We start from the raw sequence: 18,399 nt of genomic DNA on the forward strand, positions 1-18,399 counted from the left end.
AACATCTCAATGTTCTCATATCATCTTGGCAATCTCCGATTGGCGAAGTCCCTGTGGCAGACTGGTCATAGGGAGAAAGGAGAAGAGAACATTTTCTGTATCTTTTTTGTGCGGGGAAAACTTAGAGCTAGCCTAACTTTACTGCAACCAACTTTCTTAGTAAGAGAATGTTTTGCTTCAATCTAACGGAGTCGAAGATCTTTCTTTCCCAAGGGACCACATTGGGGCAGGTCTGATAGACAGTAAGAATGTTTATTTCTCAACTTAAAATGTAACTAATATAATTAAAAGTAACATACAATATTCAGATAGATAACTGAATTTATAAAAGCCACTGTAATTATTAAATAAGCATTAACACAAAGCATATAAAATTCATACTAACATATAATCATAATTAGCTAGAAGAATTATTTCAAAGTATAGAGAATGCAGGAGAAATGCTATATGATACATACAAAAATTAAGAAATTTGGAAAATATTCCTACAGTTAAGCTGTGTATTTAAAGCTCTACTATAAAGCTCCTGTCATAATTACAATATAAATCTTGCTTACCTCTTTGGATAAGCGTGTAAACAAATCACCTCCTCTGAGAAAGTCTAAAATAAGATATAACTTCCCTTCTGTTTGAAAAGCTGAGGGAAAAGCAAACAATTGATTTCAGTAAAGTCATACAGTATCTCTAGCCTCAGAAAGGAACTATTTAAATTATTTATGTTACACTCTATAGGATATATCTAGAAAACAATGCCAACATTAGCACCCATCACCTTTAGTGCTGTTTGTTAAAGTTGCTACTGTACTCCAGTAAGTAACTAACTGCATCTATTGATGCTGCAGTGGTGGGTTTCAAATTTTTTTAGAACCTATTCTGTAGGTGTGGCCTGTTTTGTGGGAGTGGCTCAGCAGTCATGTGACTGGGTGGGAGTGGCTTGGCGGTTGTGTGACCAGGTGGGCGTGCCCAAGTTGGAAAATGTGGTGAAACTCACTAAACAATGCTCTTGCTTAGCAACCAAAATTTTGGGCTCAATTGTGATCATAAGTTCTCTTTCTTTCTTCCTTCCGTCTTGTGTCCTCTCCCCCACTTATTTTCTTTCTTTCTCTTCCTTCCTTTCTTCTTTCCTTCTTGTGTCTCTCTCCCCCACTTATTTTCTTTCTCTTCCTGCCTTCTTTCTTATCTCTCTCCAACTTTCTTTCTCTTTCTCATTCTTTCTCTCTCTCTCTCTCATACACACACACACACACACACACACACACACACACACACACAATTTCCCTCATGTCTGCCACTGACAGTTCTCAAAGAGAAGGAAGGACTCCTGCCTTGGGAAGGGGTTGGACTAGATTACCTCCATGCATCCCTCTATGTTCTCTGTACCATTTAGTCACAAACAGCCCCATTCACTTTAAAGTTGGTCGCAACTCCACTCACTCCACTCACCCTGCACACTCTCTGGTCCCACCTAAAGAGGCGAGCTGTGGGGTGGGGGAAAGAGGGGAATCTGTGGCTCCACATCTCTAGATCTTCTTCCCCGCCTCGGTTCTGCGGGCAAGAGATGCTGCTGCTGAGTGGCGCAGCAGAGTCAGAGTGCTGCCCGCCGAGCAGCGTGACCCACAGCTAGCCCAAGAGCAGTAGCTGCTTGCTGCCACCACCAGCCGCCCTGCGCCGTTGTTTGCTACCACTCAGGCCGGAGGCTAGGCACGCAGAGGGAGTGTGGCGGCAACGATGGCAGCCGAGCGGGGGCAGCGCTTTGGTGGGCACTGAGGGAAGGAAGGAATGAAGGAGGCTGCAGGCTCCTTTGCCTCAGCAACACGACCTCCTTTTGTTCTCTGCTGCTCGAATGAGTGAAGTAGGGAGACAGAGAAGGAAAGGAGGTCATGTAGCCGAGGCAAAGAAGCCTGCAGCTTCCTTCATTCACACATTCGGGCAGTGGGGGGGGGGGCTTTCTCGCACACCTTCGGAGAAAGAAAGAAGATGTGTGAGAAAGCCCCCCCCCGCCTCTCAGAGGAGGGGCGATTGATGAACCAGCCAATCAGTGAGCGGTAGGGGGAAAGCATGGTGTGGACAGGCGGGGCGAGCGAGCAGCAACCGGACGGGTGGGGGGAGTGAGCGAGGAGGGGCAGGCAGGAGGGAGCGTTCCGGTACTATGCCATCGGACGAACAGGTTCCAAAAGGTATGCTAAATTTCACAAACGGGTTCTAGCGTACCAGTGCGAACAGGCTGAAACCCACCCCTGTGATGCTGCTACCATCCTGTCAATCCTTCCTAAAGATTACCCAACTAGAGAAGGCTGAACTAGGAACTAGAGAAGACCTACAGTGAGGGACTGCCTCACAGTCCCGCAGTGCAAGGCTGTGAAAAGCATAATGGCCATTAGAGCTAGCTTGGAGGGAATCCTTTGTCATAGGAAGTATTCATATTATAAAATCATTGTTTCAACATGCTTGGTCATTGGACAAGAGCCAGACATCGCAACGAAACAATGTGCAGTCTCGATAGTCCGAGACCGCCGTTGATTCTTTTACTGCTGTAACGGTCCACATGGACCTAAGCCCTCCCAGAGAGATGGTGAAAGGGAGACAAATCCTTGCTGGTCACAGGGACATCGCAAAGTCCCTGTTTGACCCAAGGGAAGCTCTCCAAAGCGGCGGTAAATAGCCCCCAGGCTGACAAAGTCGGATATGGCTCCAGAGGAAAGGCAGTGAAAGTGAAAGTGAGTCTATTTGGTGAGATTTTTTTTTCTTTGAGAATGATTGCCCAAAGAAACTTTTTTTTTCTAGGATAAATTAGTCCTTTAAGCTAAGAATAAAGTGGCGAAATTTATCTCTATTGGACTGCCTTAGAAAGTTTTTTTCCTTTTTTTTCTATGTAACAACTTTTTGCGGATTGAAGTGATTGTAACGCTTCCGTTTCTCCTCTTAAGTGAATGAACTGATTTTTTCTTCTATTCCCTGTTACCTTATTTTTTGGCTGAACCAAAACCTCTTTTTTATTTTAACAATCATTCCTCCTACTGTTTATTAAATTTTATTAAAGATACTTAGAGACTTTTTCTTTTTTCTTTTAAGCCTAAAACGAATAAGAGAAAGTTGAATCTGCCATTCGGAAGCCAGAACGTGGTTTTTCTTTTTCTTTTGAAACAATGTATCCTTTGTTCTACTTTCCTTGATTTTACTGAAGTTGGAGGGTTTGCAGCTTGTTTGTGGACTGATAACATCTCAAGAACATGGACTGATCCTTTGCAGGTGTCTGTGAGAAATATTTTGGGCAAGGGAAGGGAAAGAAAAGATAGAACCCTCCATCTCTGAAAAAATTAGAAGAAACTTGTGCATAAGTGAATTCAAAATAAAAGTATTTTTATACATCAAAGAGATATTGAAGGCGAGAGTGGCAGTGGAGTTTAGATCTTTTTTTTCCCTTTTTTCGGAAAAATGTATCTGCATACAGATGAGGAAGCCTTAAGTCTCCAAGATGTTTTGGATGGACTTAAAAATTTATTGGAAGGATCCGAGAGATTTGATAAGAAGTTGGATAAATTATTGTTATGCATAGCAAAAGATGAAGGGGTTGGAGCTCCAAAAACTAAAGAAGAGAATGAAAATATAGAAGATATAGAAGATAAAAGCAAGACAACAGATGAACCTACTAATGAAGCACCCATGAATGAAAGTGAAAAGATATTGAAAAGTGAATTTGACTATCTGGAGCTCTACCTCTCTTTGTCAAGATATGGATTTAATGATGGAATTAAGAAGAGAAACAGTTTTAGAAAGACATCTGATAATCAAAGACATGTTAATTTTAATACCAGCTGAAGGGCAACGAGACTATATGAGAGATCTGAGCAAAAAAGTGCAGAGAGAAGTTTTTAAGAACTCTATAAAGAAGCTAATAAGAGAGTGGACGCAACAACTGGCTAAAGAGATAAGATTGTTTTATTACTGGAAAGACACAGGTTGACAATGAATGCTGATAATTAAAAACTTAGTTAATCTTTGGTGATTAATAAGTAGGATTTTGTAGATGCTTATAGAATGTTTTTGTTTTTAAAATGTTTATTCGTTAATCCATTATGATAATAATAGTGAAATAATAACTTTAATTAGTGAAAACAATTTGGATATAAACCGTAAATTGGGACCTGAGAAAAAGATGTATTAATTTTACTAATATTTTTTTTTATTTGGATTTTGTTACAAAGATGTAATATCTTCTGGGTACTTATAAATTCCACTAATACATTTTTGTTTAGATTTATTATAAATATGTTAGATAATTACAATAACAATAACAAAATGTTACTGGCTAAAGAGATAAGATTGTTTTGTTATTGGAAAGACACAGGTTGACAAGGAGTGTTGATAATTAAAAACTTAGTTAATCCTTGGTGATTAATAAGTAGGATTTTGTAGATGATTATAGAATGTCTTTGTAAAATGTTTATTCGTTAATAAATAATCCATTATGATAATAATAATGAAATTATAACTTTAATTAGTAAAAACAATTTGGATATAAACTATAACTTGGGACCTGGGAAAAAGATTTATCAATTTTAGTAATACCTTTTTGTTTTGGATTTTGTTAGAAAGATGTTATCTCTCCTGGGTACTTACAAATTCTATTAATAAATTTATGTCTAGATTTATTATAAAGATGTTAGATAACTACAATAATAATAATGAAATGTTAATGGATAATGTTTAATGATTTTATATGTGTTGGCATTGGTGAAAGCAATTGGATATAAGCCTGAGGTTTAAAGAAACAGCTAATGAATGCCAGTATGTGGTTGTGTTCTTAAATATAAATAATTCTAGTTAAAAGCATGTTTAAACAATTATAGTTAAATGAGAATGATGATACATTGATGGTAAAATACATAAACATCTTTGATTTAAAATGTACAATCCAATATGAAGGAAGTATAAAGAATGATTGTGGTAATAATGCACGAAATTTATTTGTAACCAATCGACATGCTTTCTGGAAGATGTAATGAAGAATGATTTTTTGGTGTGTTTTTTGTTTAATTAAAACAATAAAATATTTTCCAAAAAAAAAAACCATGCTTGGTCATTAAATTTCTTTGGAAGAATTAAAATACAGTGGCTAAACTCAAGTATTTATCATGGGCTATGATTTTCAAATAATCAATAAAAACAATGCCTTATCATTCAAATTCAGTAAAAATGTACAATCCTTGCCTGTTAATGCTAAAACATTATTGTAGAATTTAGAGTATCTGTAAGAGATGCTATGAGAGCTCTTCCTGATTAAAATGTCTCCAAGCTAAGTTGCTGAATCTCAGCAAGGAAGTTTACAAAAGTAAAATGCTTCTATGAAACAAATAATATCTGGTGGAAAATACATACAGCATTTGATTATTTGATTTTTGGCAAGAAATACAATAAGATTGCTCTATATTATAAGTCTATTCTGTTTTATGGTTTTATGCATTGATACAATTGTGCAGAATTGGGATGACATACAAAGAACTTGGAAATAGCAAAATGTTATATATTAACCTCCATGTAAATGGAAAATGTTGATGAAAGACTTTGATTATCACTATATACCAGGCAGTATCAATGCTACATGTTTATTGTCATATTGTTTGCTTGGTTATTTTGTAATAATGCAATATTTTACCATGCTTGAAAAACAAGAGAAAATTTTTCAGTGAAACTCGATACAATATCTTTCAGAATATATTTAAACTAAGATATATTTGTTTTGAGTCAGTTTTTGACTCCTGCTGACTGCCTGGAAAAGTCCTTGCAGTTTTCTTGGTAAGATTGCCAGAAATGATTTGTTGTGCTTCTGAAAGGACAGACCAAGAGTGAGTGACTGGCTCACTCACTCAGCTGCTTCATGCCTAAATTGGGGCTAGAATTGGTCTCTGGATTTCTAGCCTGAGGCCTTAACCAGATATTGGCTCTAAATTAAGCTATACACTGTAATATATTGCCAGTTTCATAAACATTTGCACACAATGACTCAGAAGCTCATTGTAGGAAATCAATGCTTTGCCTGTCAGAAAGGAGGGTGTTGGATTTCTTGAACCAGGACTTGACAGTAAATCTATACATCTCATCCCAGCTTAATTTGGCTGGTAGGTTCAGATTTGGCTGAAATCATTCAGATACACAGTACAGCATTATTAAATAAGAATCTCCACTGAAATTAGTATGAAATGCCAAAAAAAGGGGATGGCCCTGTCAGTGCATGACAATATAGTTCCCTTTTGTATCCCCAATCTTTTAAAACTTTGTCTTCCCATTGCTCCTCTGTTATAATGGACTTTTTGCCCTGTAATTTTAAGGCTTTGGAGCTCAGTTGTTTTATTGAATAAATTTAAATGTCGCCCATCTTGCTTTCTAAAGCAACCTTTTGACTTAACTATGCCCCTGCTCTGAAAATTGTTGGGTCCAATTTAACTTGTATAGTGAAGGACAACGCCCCCTAGAAAAAATATTTCCATAATCTGACTATGGAGCAATGACAGTTTATTTAGCCCAGCTGCCTCCTAAATTCCAATATTAGGTAAACTTGAGTTTTAAGGAAAATGAGGCGTAATAAAAGAAACAAACTTTCTGAAAGATTTGCTTAATCATCTTAGAGACAAAAAAGATAAGCAAAAATACAAGCCATAAAGCTGGCAACAGTAAACACAGAAAGTAATCTCATCAAAGTCATAATAAAAACAATTCATAAATGAGTGGCTTTTAAGTAATATTTCTAAAAGCTCAGTCCAGGCTACTTATTGGTAGAATTCCACACTTGAAATTCTCAGGGGAAAAAAAACCATTTTTTTAATTCCTTCTATTGCTAGACCATTCAATGTCAATCAATTTATTGTTAAGCAGGATCAATATTTTTACTAAGACATATTTTTGAAGCATTATACATAGCGGTTATATAGACCTGACCTTGGGGGAAGTATGAAAGAACCATTAAGGATGGACTTGGTAACATATTACACAGTCCAAAAATTGAAGGAAGCACGAGGAATAATCTTAAAGTAATTCCACCTTGATTTTGGGCTTCAAAGTCCTGTTGTTATACCCTCCAACAATAAGCTAGCAGTCTTGGAATCTCAGGGATATCTGGATTTTTTTTATCTGGCTTACCACACAGATATTCTAATCATATTTCATTGATTTACAAAACGTATTAAACTTACCATAATGTAACTTGACAATAAAGGGATGGTTAACTTCTACTAAGATGTCACGTTCCATTTTTGTCCGAACACGATCACGAACTATAAAACATTTAGTTCAAATTAATAGCTACTAAGTCAATTTGGACTTTTTGTTTTGGAATATCTAGTAATCTCAGCCCAAATGCTTTCTAGAACCAATGTAATGTAAAATGTAGTAAATGTAATTAGGCAGCTAATCAAATACTTTTTTCCCCTTCTACGCAATCATGTATGATTCCTAGAAACTGCCTGGACAAGTCCCTATAGTTTTCTTGGCAAGGTTTTTCAGAAATAGTTTGTCCCTGCTTCTTTCTTAGGACTGAGAAAAAGTTATAAGCCCAAGATCACCCAGCTGACTTTGTGCCTAAGATGGGACTAGGTCACAATCTTCCTGTTTCTAGCCTAATGTCTTAACCACTACACCAAACTGGCTCTCAATCAAATGCTACTTGATAGCTAAAACACATGTCTGCTGATGCCAACCTGTACTTCAGATAACTAGCAGATAAGTTGTGGCATAGGCAGAAGTATTATTATGAACCGTGGTGGCACAGTGGTTAAAATGCAGTATTGCAAGCTACTTCTGCTGACTGCAGTTTGGCAGTTCAATTCTCTCCAACTCAAGGTTGACTCAGTCTTCCATCTTTCCGAGGTCAGTAAAATGAGGACCCAGATTGTTGGGGACAATATACTGACTGAGAGGGCTGTAGAGAGGGCTGCAAAGCTCTGTGAAACAGTATATAAGTCTAAGTGCTATTGTTAAATGCTATTATTGTCATCACTTTAATAATTTCAGCATTGTTCTTCAAAAATATTGGCCATCATAAGTCTAATTTCTCCACAAAAGCACTGAATTACAAATACAAATAGGTGATCAGGGAGCTACTAATTTTATTATATTTCTACCCCCACTCAATCTAGCAACTTGTATGTAAAATAAATTATTAAACAATTGAATATTTGGCATAACAGCACCTTGACAGCCTTCATTAACTTCTTCCTGAATGCAGGTAGTTCTCACTTAGCAACTCCCTCATATACTCAGTGACTGTTCATAGTGATAACTATGATGAAAAAGTAACTTTTCCTTTAAAACATCGATAGGTTGCATAATTTACCTTTCAATGTTGCCTTTTTAAGCACTTTCATTGCATACAGCTGTTTGGCATCCGATCCTGAGATTTTTTTCACAAGGAATACCTGTAGCAAGCATAAGTAAAGCCTTTTTAATGTCAAACACAACAATGTTATTGTAATAATCAGTTGAACTGGCCAACAATATAAAAAATAAGACTCTGCAAAGCTTTAAAAATGTGAACGTGAATGGGGCATTTATAAACTACCCCCTTTTGAATCCTTACTGTAAATGTAAGAATTTCCAGCAGCAGAAGCTGCTCCTAGCTGTCTATAAAGTATGCACATATGCATCTATACCTATTTAATTTCAGTAGAAAAATGATGTAGTTGTACACGTGTATATCTCTTGTAGAAATAGGTGGGAACAGATTCCAAAGCAGTTGCATCAACCTGCACAAAGCAGCCTTTTTAACAATTTGGTACACACATGCAAAATTTATTAATAATGGTTTCAATTCTGCAGCTTTCAGGGGAATAAAATATGGAAAAGCCTCTGACTTCAGTTAGAGGAGTATGGCTGATCAGCACATACCAAATAATATTATTCAACTATAAATGTTTTATATTTTTCTGGTCAAAAAAAAAAGTCCTGCCTACCTCAAAGTTAGGCTATTTAGTACTTTGATTAGATCCCAAAAAGGTCCTTTGAAGGTTGTAGGAAAAGGAAAGTAACTTTGTCTTTGACTCTTAAAGCAGCAGTATCTGTTTCTATGATCTTATGGCAGCTGGATCTTGGGAAAAGATGTGATTGTACTGAGGAGTTGCAGACACTCATGGTCTTGTATGTGCCACAGCACTCTGAACCAGAATCCAAAGTATTGCAGAGTTTTATTAATGAAACAAGCTATTATATTCATTCAACCATGGAAAATTGTGAGGAAGTATTTATATTGTTCTCCATTCATAATTTGTGAACAATCATTCTTACATATTCAAATCTGAGCTTGGACAGAAAACTAGGAAACAATTAAAGAACCTGTAGAAAGATTTAGTAGGTGGAATTTAAAAACTAGATATTCATTTAGGGAATTCTGATTAGTACAGGCTGCGGCAAATACTATGGTAGCTTTTACATATCCAAAGTCTCTCTTACCTTTCCAAAAGATCCCTGGCCTAGTACTTTAAGGAGTTCAAATTGTGAAGCATCTCCTTTTTCATGCCCTTCTTTGACATGATATGTTATTGCAATCTCTTTAATATTGCCTTCTTCCTAGAAAATAAAATAAAATAGGTTCAATGGAGTTGTGATTTTTAAAAATATGTTTATTAGGACATATTATACAATAATAAAATGAAAGACACAATATAACTTTAAAGGAAAGACAAAGTGCAAGTGGATATTAAAAAAGTAAATGGAGGAAAGAAAAGAAAAAGAATAAAGAATTTATATGAAAGATCGGCTTGATTTTCTTTAAAGCAGATAAATAAATTCAATGTCAACCCTCCCTTTTTAAGGTTATGTCATAATCCCATTCTTCCCATATTTTACTTTTCTAAACACTGAATCCATAAATCAACAGATCATTTTTTCCATTGCCAGCAAAAAGTCCATAAATGATTTCTAGTCACTAATAAAAATATTTGTTGCCTTCTCCCTAATTAAACAAGTCAATTTTGCACTGAGTGGAGTTTATTTCAGAATATTTTTTTAAAAAGACACATTTATTGAAAAAATCATGAACAAGACAAAAACAGATTTCATTGAATATAATTTTGATGCAACAGGAAAAACAGACAAGTAGTCATGAGTAATGCTGCACTGAACTGTACACTCTGGATGTCATAGCAAAAAAATCCAGAAGTTCCCATTATGAAGCATATGAGAAATGAGCAGCACTGATTTCCATGTCTACATTTAGCACAAAGTAACTAGACTTACTAAAAAAGTTTCTAGATTACTCTAGGTTCCACTAATCAAATAAATGTGTTTATATCTCTATTTAAACATTTATTCACTAAAAGCAGTCATGTTTGTATCTAGTCACTCCTCCAAGGTCAAACAGGGCAACATATACAAAATATTTATTTTATAATCTTCTGAAAATAGGATTTGGCTCAGTCAAATCATAGCTCTACTTCCCTGAAACTAAGACCAGATCTTATTTTCTTTTGGGCTCAAGAGTTTTGGGATGTCATTTTTTCCATCTTCCCTCTCTCCTCTACCTGTCTGTAACCACTGCAAGGCCACCACAGAGCTCCTGCCCACTGAAACCGCCTTATTCATCACGGTTTGATTTTGCTTGAAATGCAGGAGAGGGAGAAAGATCAGACGTGCCTACACAATGGGTGAGCAGGGTGAGGAAAACACTTTCAGAAAGTGATCTGCAGGTGAGGAGGATTTTCCTGTTGATCCTCCTTTTCTTGGGGATGATTTATGCGAGAGCAAAGCAAACCCATTCAGTTTAACCGCATACCAGTATCTACAGGCCATTGGAAAGTGGGTTGGGTAAGCTATTCCTTCGGCAGGCAAAGGCTCCATGGTGGCCTTGTAGTGGCATAGACAGATAGAGGAGGGAGGGGAGATCACCCCTTTCTCCTTTGCACCCCGAAATCCCATCTTCCCTACGCACCAAGCCAGCCCAGGAGGCCTTCTCTCATCTTCTCTACAAAGGATGCCACACCAAAATGTTGTCGAATGGTGTCATTTGTGATGTGGTCAAGAAGGGAGATGCCTGATATCCAATGGAGCATTTGCATTTCCATGGCATTGACATAGCTTTTGGTCCCTGTTGTTGCTGCCCAGCATTTAGTGCCATACAGTGCAACAGGACAGATAGTTGTCTTGTAAATCTTAAATTTAAGATGGGTTGGCATTCATCTGTCATAACACACCAGTGAGTTCTTGCCAACGCATCCAGCTGCATTCACCTTTGTTCACACCTCGCCACTGATGTCATCATTGCCTCGGAGGTGGGATCTCAGATACCGAAAAATGTCCACCTTAAGTTTTCTTCACTGATTTAAAGCATTCCAGTCTGTAAGTACTCAGCTTTCTCGATGTTGTGGCAGAGTCCGAAATGGTTGAGACAATTTCTCCATGTTTGAACTTGCTGCAGTAGTTTGCCTCTGGTGGTGGAAGCAAGCATAACATCATCAGCATAAAGCAGAGGTGTCAAACTGGATTTCTTTGATGGCCAGATCAGCACTGTAGTTCTCCTCCGTGGGCCGGCGGGGGGGAGGAGGGGGAAAAACAGGACAGACGCTTCCTACAGCACCCTGCCGGTCAAAACAGGGTCCGGGGGGCATCCACTTCTGCCCTGTTTTCAGCATGAATGGCCTCCTGCAACACTTTACTGGGCCAAACAGCACGCAGGAGGCCCAAGCGCGCCTCACGACCTCCACGACCTCTTGCAGCGCTCTGCAGCGCGGCCCATTTTCAATGTGGCCTGTTTTTGCAGCAGAGTGCTGCTGGAAGCTAGGGAAGCCAAAAATGGGTTATGAGCGGGGGCGCATACAGCCCGTTTTAACCAGCAGATGCACCGCAGGCCAGTCTTTTAGATATTTATAGGCCAGCCCCACAGATTGGATTTAAGCTCCCTCGCGGGCCAGATCAGGCCCGTAGGCCTTGAATTTGATACCCCTGGCATATAATCCAGGGTGCGTTCTGCTGTAGTTCATGTGTAATGGTATCCATGACCAGTATAAACAAAAATGGTGACAGTGCAGAGCCTTGGTATATCCCAACAGTCACTGGGAATCTGTTGGAGAGACCAGCTAGGCATCGCAGTTAGCTGCTGGTGTTCTTGTGCAGCATTTTGACCCAATAAATGAGGGGTTGAGGTAATCCATGATCCCGGAGGGCCTACCAGACCAGTTTCGTTATATTTATTTATTTATATGTAATAAGCTTTTATTTTATTTTATAACATATAAAAGGGGCGTTGGTCTTACCTGGCTCCTTCTCGGTGTGCTGAGAGAAAATCCAAGGAATGGGTTAACTCTGCCTGTTGCTCATTAGACTGAGTCTGTCAATCTTCTGGTCACGCCTCTCCTGTCTGCGTCCCCAGTTTTGATGAAGGCATAGTGATTGACTTGACGTGTTTTGTTCTGATTTGGCCACTCCTCTGGACCAGACGGTCGCCTGGGTGTGGTTAGATTCTATCTTAGCACATTGAGAAGGAGCGTGTCAGGAAAAATCTTATCAAGTGTGCTGAAGAGAATCCAAAGAATAGGACATACCAAAGCCGGCTTGTCCTAAGGGCGGGCAGTGGTCTGGTCCTGATTCCCCGAGTCTGCGTACACCTTCTGGAGAACATTCTGCTGAAGGCCACTTCAGTGGAAGTGAATGCATCCAGCTTATAATGTCTTATAAATGGGGATGGAGAGGACATGTTGCTCTCTGTATATTTCATCAAAGTAAGCCTGAGTGGCCCATTGTGAATGCTATCATGGCCACACTTCTAGTAAAGTGGGCTGTCACTTGTCGAGGTAATGGAAGAACATGAAGCTCATACGCTTTGATGATGCATGCCCGTATCAGAGCCTATTGTCAATGCTGTAACCTTATTACCCAATGTAGAGGGTTGAAAGGATACAAACAGGGATTCTGTCTTTCCAAAAGAAGCTGTTTTCTTAATACAGATGCGGAGAGCCCTCCTCACATCTAAGATGTGCCATTTTTTCTCCAGGGCGTGGACCAAGTGGGGGCAGAAGTCTGTCAAAATTATTTCCTTTGCCCTTTGAAACAAGGAATTAACCTTGGGAAGGAAAGAAGGGCCCAATTGCAGATTCACTCTGTTAGAATGTAATACGCACCTGTCACCTCTTATAGAGAGGACTGCCAGTTCAGAAATTCATCTGGTCAACTGATGGCCACAAAAGAGGCCACCTTGCAAGTGAGGAAGCACAGGTTGGCAGATTGCAACAGTTCAAAAGGTGTAGAGGACAGATCCTCTAGGACCTTGGGCAGGTTCCAGATGGGATACCTGTGTGCCACTGGAGATTTTAAATTAGTTGCGTCTCTGATGAAGCTGCACACAATAGAGTATTGAGCAAGAGACTCCAGATTCCTGCATGATAACACACAGGACAGAGCTGACATCCGCCTGCATATCATATTGGGTGACAGGCCCTTGTCCAGCCCTTCTTGCAGGAATTTCAGGATCTGGGCGCCCGATACATAGAAGGGATCAATAGCACCCTTGGAGCACTAACCACAGAAGGCTTTCTATGTGGAGTCATAAATCCGGTGAGTAGATGGCCTCCTAGAAGCCTGGATGGTCTGTATTACTTTGCTGGAGAAGTTGTCCAGCCTCAGAGCTCTCCGCTCAAATGGTCAGTTGGAGCCATTGTGGTTCTGGGTGAATTAGAGCTCCCTGACTGAGGGAATTCTGTCTGGAGAAATCCTTCAGGGTCTGGATGCTGACAGATTGATCAGATCAGCAAACCATGGCCTTCTGGGCCAGTGGGGAGCCAGGAGCAGGATTCCTGCTCTCTCCGCCAGTACCTTTCTTATTATCCTTGGGATGAGGGGAAGCGGAGGAAAGGCGTATAGTAGCCCTCAGGGCCATGGAATGCGGAGTACATTGAGCCCTCCTCCCTGGTGTTGCAAACCTGTTATAAAACCTAGGTAGCTGGCTGTTTGATGGGGTGGCAAACAGGTCCAGGATCGGAGAACCGAACCATTCGGACAGTGCCTTGAAAGGTCGGGATGCAGATGCCACTCTGAGTGGTCAACTGTGGTTCTGTTGAGCCAGTCCACCTGTGCATTGGCTGTTCCTGAGATATCCTCTGCTCTCAGGGATAGATGTTGTTCTGCCCAGAGTCCCAAGTACTCAGCCTCTCGCATGAGGGACCTGGAATGGGTGCCTCCTTGGCGATTGATATGTCCCTTGGTGGCTACTTTGTCTGTCAATATGAGCTCATGATGACCAGAGATTGTGTCCTGAAACCGTCTGAAGGCTAAGTGGGCTGCCCTGAGCTCTAGCCAGTTGATGTTGTTCCTCAGATCTTCCTGAGACCACTGTCCCTGTGTCACCTCAGAGTGTAAGTGGGCATCCCAGCCAAAGAGACCAGCATGCATGGTGATGGTCAGACAATTCAGACAGTTTGGCTCCTTGAAGGTGCATCTCCTGGCTGTGGCCTGGGACATCCACCACTGGAAGAATTGGAGTACTTCTGGTGGAACCCGTACCTTGGTAGTTTGAGCTGCTCCTGCCAGATCTTTGGTAAGGAAGGAGGAACCACTGTAAGGTTTTGGCAGGCAGGCGTGCCCAGGGGATGATGGAGATACAGGACACCATCTTGCCCAGGAGTTGCGAGAGGAGGGCCAGGGGCACTGTTCAGTCCATTTGGACCGAACAGTCACCAAGGCTCCGATGTTGTCCTGACGCTCCTGGTAGAGGGAGACCATGCATGACGCATTATCTACAAGTGCTCCCAGGTGTAGTAGTTGGCTGGTAGGAGCGAGGTGGCTCATAATTGATTGAAAATCCATGGTCCTGGAGGACCCAGATTGTGATTCGCAGATCCTCTGTTGCCTGAAAATGAGAGGACTGGATCAATGTCGTCCAGGTAACATTGGGTGCAAATGGGAATCATCCTGAGGTGAGCTGACAGTGTCGCCAGAAACTTGGTGAATGTCCTAGGCACCAGACAGGCCGAGTGGCAGGGCCTTGTATTGATACTGTCAATCCGCGTAGCAGAACCATAGGAATCACCGGTGAATTGGAAGGATAGGCACATGGAGGTATGCCACCGTTAGATCTATTGATGCCAAGAAGTCGCCCTCCTGGATGCCCTCCAGTATGGACTGGAGGGAATGCATCTTGAATCTTCTGTAAACCAGATACTTGCTTAATCTTTTAGCAACCCCCCCCCCCCCCCCACATACACACACCATACACATGAAGTCTTTGGGACTATGAATAGGATGGAGTAAAACCTATGTCCTTGTTGGTCCTCTGGAACTGGTTGGATGGCTTGAATGTCCAACAGGTGTTGGATTGTGGCCTCCAGGAGGTCTCTTTTTGTGTAGTTTTTTGAGATGGGGCAACAAATGAAAAATCTCGGGCATGGAGAGAAATTTGAGGGCGAGACCTAGTTTCACCATATTCAGGACCTATGCATCCATGGTAGTTTCCTCCCACTGATCCGCGAAGATACTTAGATGGCCACCAATGGGAGGGTTGGACTTGCAGTCACCTGGAGCGACGAAAGGGGCGACTTCCATTGCCATGAAATGGCCAATGGCCTGGAACTGCTGTCTGTTACTATCTCTACATCCAGTTCTGTCGGGCTGGTGATCCTGCCTTTGGAAGTATACCCTCGGTGGGTGCAAAAAGTCAAGATATGGTGTCTGTTGGTCTAAATGGGGGTCTACGAAAATAAGGTAAGGGGCAGCAGTCAGCTCACCTGGATAGAGAGGGTGGGGCCTTCCTATTGTCCCTTGTCTCTATAAGAATGGGCTCTAAGCCCTCCCTGAATAGCTTGTCCCCCTTAAAAGGGGCAGAGGCTAGCTTCCATTTATATTTCATGTCCGCCTGCCAGAGATTAAGCCACAGCGGTGGGCTGATACTGATGAGGCAATGGCCATGGAAGTGAATTTGGCAGCATTTAGTGTGGCATCAGCAGAAAATTTGTTTTTGGTGGACATAAACAAACTGGCACATCACCGGCCGGGACATCACTTGCATCTGCCTGAGCCAGAGCAAGAAGGTCATGTTGAAAAAGGAGGCAGCCGTAGCCGCTTTAACCACCCAGACCTGATGGGCCTTGCAAAGCATCAGCTATGCCCTCCTGTCCTGTTTTTAGGGCATCCTCCGTGTCATTGGACATGATGGTAGAGGATGCCAAGGCTGCCACAGGCCCATCTATTGTTGGAGTTTGAAACGCCGCAGTAAGGTCCTGGGCCACATTGTAAAAAAAATTGTCACTCCCACTCGGAATGGTTGGGAGCTAATTTTGGAAATGTCTATCTGAGCGAAAGACTACGAAAATAAACTGATTATGAATTAGAATTTTAACATTAGTTTATATGTTGATCATGAGAAAGTGGAGAATGGAGCTTTTGAAGATTTATCTAACAGGATGCAACTCAGTCCACATTTTAAGACGTGCAAAAAAAAAAAAAGCATTGAAACTCTTCTTTAATTGATTCACTATAACTGAGGATGAACATTTAGGTACTAATATGGTTTAAAATACTATATTTAGCCCAAAGAAATATTAAAAGTACCTTCCTGAAATCTGTTATTCTTGCTTACAGACACAGTCTATAGCAAATTATTATTTGATGAAAATGGCAGGATTCCTTCACCTCAATTACAGAAATAAGAGAATTGACTGAATTAACATTAAGTGTAACTGAAAGCAGCCAGTTACCTAGCATAGGGAAACATTTAGGATCTAATACTGCATTATTTTTGTTTCCATACCAAATATCTTATCTCATTCTTTGTTAGGATAAATCTTATAGAAGGTTATAGTGTCTACTTCAATTCAGGAAATTTCAGATGGACCAAAATAATTATCATGGTTTCAATCTAGTACTTACTTATATCCAAGAAAGTTTATCAGAAACAGCAGACATTCAAATAAAGTTCATGCTAATAACATTTTTTTTCTCTAGACTGCTTATTGATAATAACTGCCTATTTAGGCCAGCTAGAAAAAAAGCCATTACCATTTCACTCCAGAGAAAGGCTCAAAAACAGGAAAACCTGTTCAAGTGATTGCAGATAATCTGATGTATTTCTTAAAGAAGAAAAGCATTGACAAAAGCTTGAAGCCACTGGAGGAGAGTCTACAAATGTTAATACTGGCTGTGAAAGTGGTGCCATGCACTGGGTAGAGGTGAAGCCAGAGCATCCATTCTGCTGGAGCTGATTGACTGGTCTAAAGGCGTATATGAGCCACCTTTGATGTGCAAACTAACTACAGTGGAAATAAAGAAGTTCATTGATGAACCAATACAAGTACCACAATGGCCCTGTCATACCCAATTAACAGAGAGATTTATGAAACGGATCACAGAGGCAGCAAGCAAAGTGTATACACATGAGAAATGTGATTTCACATGAGAAATCAGAGGCCAAATAAGTAAGACTTATGAATAACTAATTAAAAAAGACGAGGAAACTCACTTAAACATTTTACTTAAGATAATTGCTTTCTGATGTTAGTTTATGATTGCATGGATTTTTTGCTTAGCTAGATAAGATTCATGCAGAAAAAGTTTTTATTTTTTTGTAGCACGAGATGTAATTTTGAGAAGATAAATTCCAACAGTATTTGTGGGGTATATGGCCAGATATGGGTTTACTATACTAAGCTAAACATTGTGCAATTGCAAAAATAAAAACATTTGAATTCTTGGTGTAAAGCCACATATTTTTAGAACCCCACACTGAAAAAAAATTCACCCCATTAAATGACATGACCTTATATTAAGCACTTGGTGCTACAATGTTCCAGTAGTTAAACATTTCCTATTAAAACATCATCTATTTTTGTTCAAACCAACAACAAATAAAAAGGGAAAGAGCTACATTCAATGTAATGGAAACAAATTAGTGAGAGCTTATTTGGAAAGTGTATGAGAAACTAATATGAAATTTGTCACACTAATGGATTTTTTAAAACTAATATATGAGCACTTGATATAACCAATTGCTATTAATGAAGAGGAAAGGAAAAAAATAACAATGAATTGCCTCAAATAGTTACAGAGCATTAACTTTTAATTAATAATTTCACCTGTTTCATGTAATCATCTTTAATAATTAAATATTTCAATGATTTAATAGTTTGGTGTAGAGGTTATGGTGCTGGCATAGAAACCAGGAGACTGGATTCTAGTCCCACAATAGCCATGAAAGCCAGATTCGTAACTTTGAGCCAGCCGCTCTCTTTCTCAGCCCAACCATTTCACGAAATTATTGTTGGAAAAACAAGAGAAGGGAGGAACATGTATGTTTGCTGCCTTAAGTTACCTAGGAATAAAGGTTAAACTCTAATAAATAAAAATAAAATAAACATTTCATTGAGTGTTCCTTCAACACATAACATAGCATAATGTATGATTTCCCCATATAACACATTATTTTATCAC

The 18,399-nt window shown here is 39.8% G+C and overlaps 1 protein-coding gene across 5 annotated transcripts in view; it reads right to left on the reverse strand.

Annotated features, from left to right (window-relative positions):
- RPS6KA3 (ribosomal protein S6 kinase A3) overlaps positions 1–18,399 on the reverse strand; it is a 142,688-nt gene that overhangs the window by 59,248 nt on the left and 65,041 nt on the right. For 4 of the 5 annotated variants that reach the window (XM_081947342.1, XM_081947341.1, XM_081947340.1 and 1 more), the window contains exons 3-6: positions 9,442–9,558; positions 8,330–8,411; positions 7,191–7,271; positions 558–637 (exon numbers count right to left, since the gene is read on the reverse strand). In XM_081947342.1, coding sequence (XP_081803468.1) covers positions 558–637; positions 7,191–7,271; positions 8,330–8,411; positions 9,442–9,558 — 360 coding nt within the window. Of the gene's footprint in view, positions 1–557; positions 638–7,190; positions 7,272–8,329; positions 8,412–9,441; positions 9,559–11,216; positions 11,415–18,399 lie in introns of all 5 variants that reach the window. The other variant, XM_081947344.1, reaches the window with a different exon arrangement.

This window comes from Natrix helvetica (genome assembly GCF_964273705.1).
Source record: "Natrix helvetica genome assembly, chromosome: 3".
NCBI lineage: Eukaryota > Metazoa > Chordata > Lepidosauria > Squamata > Natricidae > Natrix > Natrix helvetica.